The sequence below is a fragment of the Sinocyclocheilus rhinocerous genome, unplaced genomic scaffold, assembly GCF_001515625.1.
Source record: "Sinocyclocheilus rhinocerous isolate Xijiao unplaced genomic scaffold, SAMN03320098_v1.1 scaffold625, whole genome shotgun sequence".
Lineage (NCBI taxonomy): Eukaryota > Metazoa > Chordata > Actinopteri > Cypriniformes > Cyprinidae > Sinocyclocheilus > Sinocyclocheilus rhinocerous.
This window is the reverse complement of record NW_015646350.1, coordinates 211,176-220,030: the sequence shown is the minus strand read 5'-3', so window position 1 is coordinate 220,030 and position 8,855 is coordinate 211,176. Positions and strand designations below refer to the sequence as shown.

Sequence of the window (8,855 nt, the reverse complement as noted above, 5' to 3'; positions counted from 1 at the left end):
TTTTTGTTCTGTCACTGTCATTCTGTTACACTGCGGAAGCTTCTGTCACGAAAACAAATTCCGATATGTAATGTGGGGTTTGGGTTTTGTTTTTGTTTCATGTCCATGTCTTTTATTGTGTAATTGTTTCCTGATGTTAGTGTCATGCTTCCCTTGCCTCATGTCTCTCTGCCTTGTGTATGTGTCATGTTCTTATTGTTTGTTTTAGTCATGTGTCTTGTTTCCCATTGGTTTGTTCTTGTCATGTGACCCTCTTGTTTCCTATAAGTAGCCATCATGTTGCCATTGTCTGTAATCGTGTATTGAAGTTGTAACCCGCTGTTGGTGAGTCTAGTCTGTTTGTGCCTCGTCAAATCTGTTCATGCCTAGTTAAGTCTGTTCATGCCTCGTCAAGTCAAGTCTGTGTATCTTGTTTGGATTATGTTTGGAGTTTGGATCACCTGTAAATAAAACTGCACTTGGGTTCTCACTACGCTCGCCTTCAGTGGACTGATTCGGTACACAGGCCTGAGGTTTGCACCGTATGCTGTTGTCATTAGCCTGTTTCTGATAAACCAGCAGGATGGTCAAATGAATAGACGAAACAGTGGTATGGACAAGTTTAAATATATAGTATGTGGTCTTATCAGCCCATACAATGGTTCTGAATAGATTTGCGTGCAATCTTTAACTGGTACTCTCAGCAAATATACTACCGATGAAACCAGTTACTAAAAACACTGGTGACGATGCACCATTAATCATAGACTACTAATAGTGTGGTATTCAGCTGTTGATTATATTGTGGTATGTCAGATATGATCTAAACTATTACTCAGTCCCTCAATTAAAACAGTGAAGCATTAGCTCGGATCATATTAAGGTTTAATGCAGAATCAGTATGCCTTTCACTGGAGAGTGCATCAATTTCCCCATGATTTACATCTGTGAAATATTAAATATGACTGTGAAAAATTAAAAGTGAATTTATATTTACAAAAAATATTTGATTAACTTCTATAAAATATGTGAAGTACAGAAGAAGAAAAAAACTTCCCTTTAGCACATTTAACAATTAGAGGTCTTGCAAAGCAGCTTTACAGGGATAAAAAGAACTCTCCAGTTCTGAGTTTAGTCAGAGGATGCAGAGTGATCTAATACCTTTAAGTTGGTTGCCACATGCTCACTCATACAAAAGGTGTAATTTCCATAGTCAGACAGCTACAGCTTGCTTAGTCAGTGATAGACAGAAATCAAAAGGTCCCACATGATGAGCCACACGCTCCATTCACTGGGCCTTCAGTTTGATCTATTCTGGATGCAGATTTGCGGTAATACCAAACTCCACTTAATCTACTAGTCATAATGATTTCAGAAGAGTTCAGAATAAATCAAATATAACATTTTATTTGTCAGGAAAACATACTCGAAACATTTTCATCAAGCCCTGAGGAAGACACACCCCTCAGCAGCAGAACAGAATTGTTCAAAAGTTTTCTCATAATATGAGACCTTTAGAATGATACTAAACATGAAGGGGAAAAACAAAAGATTCACAAGATCAAAAAATATGTTGTAGATATTCTTAGTGAACTTACAGTGAAGCCTGGTGGGAGAAGAGTAAAAAGGGGAGAGGGGGGTCATAAATGAGCAAGGAAAGAAGTTTGGCAAGGTGGTGTCATTTGTTCTTTCTTTTCTCCAGATTAGTGAGTTTTATTGTTTTGTTGCATGGCATCTGTTTTATGAGAGTCCCTGAATTTTGGCTTCATGAGGAGATCAAAGCGGCCTTACACTGAAAACTACTGTTGTTCCCATCAGCCATGGGTTTTCAAATACCACCCTAAATGTGCGTGTTATTCTTGACATCACTTCCTTTCAGTTTTTTGAGAAAATGGTTTGCATTTGTTGCAGCCCCACCTATAGCATGATTGTTAAAGCCTCTGCTCACAGGATGCTGGTTCACCACAAGTCAGATCGGGAGGCTGGTCTCAATGCAGCTTAAAAAGAAAAATGACTTTCCACCTTTAACTGTTTAAAAACTGTTTGATATAACAACTTCAGTCAGGTTTATTTTTGATTTCAAACTGAAGAAACCTGTGATAGATGTGCCCCACATACTGCTTTTTTTATTTGTATTTTTTATGATTAAAGTGCACTGAAGAGAGAGACGAAAAAGACATTTCCTTCTATATGTTGTTGATGCGCACACATTTAATGTTCCTCTGGTTCACACTAAAAGTGACTGTCTCATAATTTCAAAGCTAGAAATGTTTGTTGAGGTATTTCTTGTGTGCTTTTGCTGGAGTGTTGAATGCCTGTCATAATCCAACAGGATTATGGACACAACAAGGTTGGAGGAACAAGGAAGTTCACATAAAACTTTGCACTCATCAACATTTTTTGAAACAATGATTCTTTGAACCACACCCACAAAACTTAAAACAGAAACCAGAACAATAACAGAACTTAAGAATTGGCATGCATGTCTGTAAAAATAAAACATGAAATGTTTTTAAACACACTCATGGATCTACAACACTTTTTGGTTACATAATGTTACATTATGTTGTTACTGTACATAATAATTGACCCTTTGTCTGCCTCTCACACACACAAACACTCAGCGCGTGGATAAGCACGTTTGGTTCACCAAACATCCTTTTATTACTATTGAAAACAACTTTAAAATATCACCAAACCTGTACATTTATTCAGTTTTGTAGGTTAAATGGAAGTAGATATGACATCATGATTTCCTGTCAGGTTTACATTATAAGTGGTTATAACAGGAAGCTTTTCTTACTCACGCAAGATCTTTGTTCGCTGCTGGCTCTGCTTTGACTCCATCTGCAAATGGAAAGGTTTAAAATCTTCCTTTTGACAGGTAGGATGCCATATTTGCTAGATTAATTAATATATTAATATAACAGAAACCAATAAAACTATAACTATCACTATACTGTAATGCCTTTTCACAGTGAGATCTCTGAATCTTTGTGTTAATTTATAGTGGCAGTGAGTGTACAAGTAACATCTCAAGACAGCACTGGTGGTGAGATTTATATTTTTATACTGGTGTCTGGTTTGTATGTGAACTTTTAATGACTATTTTAACTGTTTTATTTTCAAGTTTCAAGTCACTTTTTAACACAATTGTGTATTTAGCCTCTCTAACCTAAGGATTATTCATCCTCTAGAACCTCCCATTCAGATTTCCAAGCCAGAGATAACTCTGAATCCATCTCATGCGGTGCTGTACAGCACGGAGACAGTCACTCTGAACTGTGAGGTCCCTGAGGAACCACCAGGGTTACAATATGACTGGTACAAGGACTCAGCTGATCTTAGTGAACATCAGCTCAGCATCACTGCGAGAGGCAGTGGAAAATATGAATGCAAAGCAAAAAAAGGAGCTTCTGAGTCAGAAAAAAGTACTAGTTATGCTTTAACTCTAAAAGGTAAATGAATATCACAAATATCTATTTACAGTATAACTTTCTCTCTTTACTATATATACCAATCCCAGCACCAATGCCGATTCTGGTATGTAAGTGGGCCGAAAAGTCAACGTACAATTAAGGATAAATATGTAAATAATAATGGATATATATGGATACTACAAGGTTAAAAAATGTGGGGTCAGTAAGATTTTTTTAATGTACAGTAAAATACAGTAAAAACAGTATTGTGAAATATTATTTTCAAATGAGTGTTTTCTACTTTAATATATATGTAAAGCTGAATTTTCAGCAGCATTACTCCAGTCTTCAGTGATCCTTCAGAAATCATTCTGATATGCTGATTTGCTGCTCAATAAATATTTCTTCTTTTTATGGTATTAAATTGTAAATAGTATTAATTTCTTCATAAAATAATAATAAGAATAAAAACCTAACAAAACTTTTGAAAAGTAGTGTACATATTATGTATTATCTATCTGTATTATCTATCTAATCTCATTCACATTACAGTTTAGTCCATTTTCTTCTCTTCCTTTAGAACCGCCTGAACCAGAAATCCGGTCTAATTGGACAGAAGCGTTTCTTGGGGAAAAAGTGTCTTTGCAGTGTGTGATTCAAGGTGTTTCAGAAAACTGGAATTATATGTGGTTCAGTGACTCAAGCAAAATCATCTCCAGTGGTGAAACAAACATAAAAGGAAACACTCTCACACTCTCAGTGAAGTCCAGTCATGACGGGGCCTATATGTGTCAAGCTGAGCTGCAGGGCAGAAAGGTGACGACTGCAAAAAGCAAACCACATTTGTTAACAGTTAAAGGTAAGAATCTGTTATCTGCATTATCAGCATGTCATGGTTAAATCATAATCTGTCACATTGTGAAATACAGCCATTAAAAAAAAGGCCTAATTTCAGAAAACAGTTCATTGAATTTTGCAATGTTTTTTAAATGATTTAAGATTGAGTTTTAGTGCTGTTTATTTCCAGCCTCAGTTTAAAGTCACCATGAAATAAAAAATGACAATTAATTTTTTTTTACACAGTGCTTAAGTATTTATTATAAATGATTTATCCGTGCACATCACAAATTTTTTTATTCATTTGCACTTGTAAAATGTGTCCCCTCCCCCTCTCAACGACATCTCTTCTCTTCATGATGTCAGACTCTGAAAAGGGGTTGGACTATACTGACTGTCCAATGACCAGGTTTTTAGCACCCTTCACCGGTAGTTTGATTGACAGGCGATCTGACCAATCATAATGCTGAAAACACCATTTTGTCCCACAAACAAACCATACAGAAAAGTTAATAGATTAACGTCAGTAGAGTCAAACTTGAAAATGGTGTATGGACATCTTTCTATGGTTGAGACAACATACCTTCTGATGTTCATTCATGTGTATTTCATGCTATAACTAGCAGGAAGTGATCGATTCACATTTGAACCGCTTGGACTGAGGTGCTACAGCGATCTGTCACATTAAAGAGCCACACAATGGCATTTACTGTTTGAATTTCTTTTTTAAAAAATGACAAATTGTCAGTGTCCTCTTTGCTCTGCGATGTATGTTTCACTGCGTGATGATGTGTGGCGTTAGAACGCAGTCGTCTCAGTTCAAGGGCGTGAACCGATCATCTCTTCCTCTTTACCACTTGTTATAGCATGAAATTACATTGTTATTTATCTGTGCAGAATTGCCTCAGCCGAAATTGTCAGTAGAGTCTCAATGGAATATGTTTTACCCAACTGAGAGAGTGACTCTGAAGTGTTCAGTTGATGAAGAGTCAAATGACTGGGGCTATGAATGGTTTAAAAACAGAGGTTTGCTTAAAGAGGATGAGGACATTTCCTTTCCTGGAAACACACTCTCCATCAGCTCAGCAAAAGCAGGTCATTCAGGAAAGTACACATGCAGAGGAAAACATCTGACGAGAACATCGGTGACTACAAGAGAAGCTGAAGCTGTGCAACTTCATATTCAGGGTAAAACTACTTATGATATTATATGATTAATAGATATGAATGAAAAGTGACAGGAACCCAAGAGAGTCCTGTGAAAAAGCTGTAAAAGTAAAAAATCTCAGGAAATGCATGAACATGTTAGCGTTAGGCTCTGTGTTATCTTTCTGACCACATTCAACCTCCATTTTTTTCTCTTCTTTTAGAACCGCCTGAACCACAAATCCGGTCTAATTGGACAGAAGCGTTTCTTGGTGAAAAAGTGTCTTTGCAGTGTGTGATTCAAGGTGTTTCAGAAAACTGGAATTATATGTGGTTCAGTGACTCAAGCAAAATCATCTCCAGTGGTGAAACAAACATAAAAGGAAACACTCTCACACTCTCAGTAAAGTCCAGTCATGACGGGGCCTATATGTGTCAAGCTGAGCTGCAGGGCAGAAAGGTGACGACTGCAAAAAGCACATCACATTTGTTAACAGTCCATGGTAAGAATCTGTTATCTGCTTTATCAGCATGTCATGGTTAAATCATAATCTGTTACATTGTGAAATACAGAAAATTCAGAAAACATTTAATTGAATTTTGCAAGTTAATAAGCTTAATGCTTGTTTAAAATTTCATGCACATCACTATTTTTTTTTAATTATTTGCACTTGTAATCATTAATCAAAAACTTTAACCTCCCCTCCCCCTCTCAACGACATCTCTTCACTTCATGATGTCAGACTCTGAAAATGGGTTGGACTATACTGACTGTCCAAAATGTTAATGATAGGCATGCTAATGAGTAACTAGTTAATAGTGAGAATTGGTCCCTATCCTAAAGTGTTAATTAAATTGCATAAAGTATAATACAGTCAAAAAATGTCTAGTTATTACATTGTTATTTATCTGTGCAGAATTGCCTCAGCCGAAATTGTCAGTAGAGTCTCAATGGAATATGTTTTACCCAACTGAGAGAGTGACTCTGAAGTGTTCAGTTGATGAAGAGTCAAATGACTGGGGCTATGAATGGTTTAAAAACAGAGGTTTGCTTAAAGAGGATGAGGACATTTCCTTTCCTGGAAACACACTCTCCATCAGCTCAGCAAAAGCAGGTCATTCAGGAAAGTACACCTGCAGAGGAAAACATCTGACGAGAACATCGGTGACTACAAGAGAAGCTGAAGCTGTGCAACTTCATATTCAGAGTAAAACTACTTATGATATTCTATGATTAATAGATATGAATGAAAAGTGACAGGAACCCAAGAGAGTCCTGTGAAAAAGCTGTAAAAGTAAAAAATCTCCGGAAATGCATGAACATGTTAGCGTTAGGCTCTGTGTTTTCTTTCTGACCACATTCAACCTCCATTTTCTTCTCTTCTTTTAGAACCGCCTGAACCAGAAATCCGGTCTAATTGGACAGAAGCGTTTCTTGGTGAAAAAGTGTCTTTGCAGTGTGTGATTCAAGGTGTTTCAGAAAACTGGAATTATATGTGGTTCAGTGACTCAAGCAAAATCGTCTCCAGTGGTGAAACAAACATAAAAGGAAACACTCTCACACTCTCAGTAGAGTCCAGTCATGACGGGGCCTATATGTGTCAAGCTGAGCTGCAGGGCAGAAAGGTGACGACTGCAAAAAGCACATCACATTTGTTAACAGTCCATGGTAAGAATCTGTTATCTGCTTTATCAGCATGTCATGGTTAAATCATAATCTGTTACATTGTGAAATACAGAAAATTCAGAAAACATTTAATTGAAATTTGCAAGTTAATAGGCGTAATGCTTGTTTAAAATTTCATGCACATCACTATTTTTTTTAAATCATTTGCACTTGTAATCATTAATCAAAAACTTTAACCTCCCCTCCCCCTCTCAATGACATCTCTTCACTTCATGATGTCAGACTCTGAAAAGGGGTTGGACTATACTGACTGTCCAATGACCAGGCTTTTAGCACCCTTCACCGGGAGTTTGATTGACAGGCGATCTGACCAATCATAATGCTGAAAACACCATTTTGTCTTACAAACAAACTAGACAGAAAATTTAATAGATTAATGTCAGTAGGGTCAAACTTGAAAATGGTGTATTGACGTCTGTCCATGGTTGAGACAACATACCTTCTGATGTTCATTCATGTGTATTTCATGCTATAACTAGCAGGAAGTGATCGATTTACATTTGAACCGCTTGAACTGAGGCACTACAGCGATCTATCACATTAAAGAGCTACAAAATGACATTTACTGTTTGAATTTCTTTAGAAAAATGATACATTTTGAAAGCTGACACTTTGTTTCACACCAAAAGTAACCTGCTCTGTCTTTTTTGACAGTGCATTGTCATTGTCCTCTTTGCTCTGCAATGTATTTTTGATGTGTGGCGTGAGAACGCAGTCATCTCAGTTCAAGGGTGTGAACCGATCATCTCTTCCTCTTTACCACTAGTTATAGCATGAAATAAACATGAATGAACATTAGAGTTATGTTGTCTCAGCCGCTGAAAAATGTCAATACACCATATTCCACTGACATTAATCTAATTCTCCAGTTTGGGTTGTTTGTCAGACAAAATGGCGGATTTGGCCAAAGTCCCTTTAAGGCAAGTCATTTCACTCGGTGGCCATCTTTGAGACGCCTCTCGGGCATGCAAGTGCAGCTCCTATTTCTTTGAAATGGGAAACATCAAATTCTCTTAAGATTAAATTTCATATTTGAAACCATCAATGAAATCTGACAACAACCGTCTCATAAATGTTGTTTCTTATGCTCCAATAGTGTTAAAAAAGCATATTTTTCAGGCTAGACCAGCCAGTGCGCATGCGCAGTCCTAAGCGCACGTCTATGAACGCTGACTGTTTCTAAAGCAACCAGGACTTCTAACGGCAGCTGCAGTAATGCGATGACTTTACCGATTAGCGATTGGCTCTTTTACTCAGAAGGAGGGGCTTCGTTCGATAGAGCGGCCATATTGAGTGTTGTATTTTTCCCCATTCAAAACTATATGAGTGACACGTATTGTGTATTCTATAGTCTTTGATTCGGCATTATGATTAGTCAGATCGTCTGTCAATCAAACTCCTGGCAAAGGGTGAAATCCCTCCCTACATTCCAGAAGCCGTTTCACTCGGATATATGTCACAATAGGGAAGAAAAGACTATCTCAACTTCCATTTAATGCCGACTTTAAGCAAATGTTTCTTGGTGTTTCCATTGAAATCATACATAAAAATTGCAGTCACACTTTATTTTAATGTCCAATTCTCGCTGTTAACAAACCATTAACTACGACTTTTGCCTGAATAAACTCCTAACTTGCTGCTTATTAATAGTTAGAAAGGTAGTTAAAGGGTTAGCTCACCCAAAAATGAAAATTAGCCTACAAATTACTCACCCTCAAGTCATCCTAGGTGTATATGACTTTCTTCTTTCAGACGAATCCAGTCGGAGTTATATAAAAAATTGTCTT

At 37.1% G+C, this 8,855-nt stretch overlaps 1 protein-coding gene across 1 annotated transcript in view; it reads left to right on the top strand.

Moving 5' to 3' along the window:
- Positions 1 to 2,793: 2,793 nt before the first annotated feature.
- LOC107707367 (titin) overlaps positions 2,794 to 8,855 on the top strand; it is a 57,495-nt gene continuing 51,433 nt past the window's right edge. Inside the window, exons 1-8 of the mRNA XM_016511355.1 lie at positions 2,794 to 2,863; positions 2,990 to 3,031; positions 3,177 to 3,437; positions 3,979 to 4,257; positions 5,133 to 5,423; positions 5,606 to 5,884; positions 6,299 to 6,589; positions 6,772 to 7,050. Of these exons, the coding sequence (XP_016366841.1) occupies positions 2,833 to 2,863; positions 2,990 to 3,031; positions 3,177 to 3,437; positions 3,979 to 4,257; positions 5,133 to 5,423; positions 5,606 to 5,884; positions 6,299 to 6,589; positions 6,772 to 7,050 (1,753 nt within the window). The 5' untranslated portion in view covers positions 2,794 to 2,832. The remainder of the gene's footprint in view (positions 2,864 to 2,989; positions 3,032 to 3,176; positions 3,438 to 3,978; positions 4,258 to 5,132; positions 5,424 to 5,605; positions 5,885 to 6,298; positions 6,590 to 6,771; positions 7,051 to 8,855) is intronic.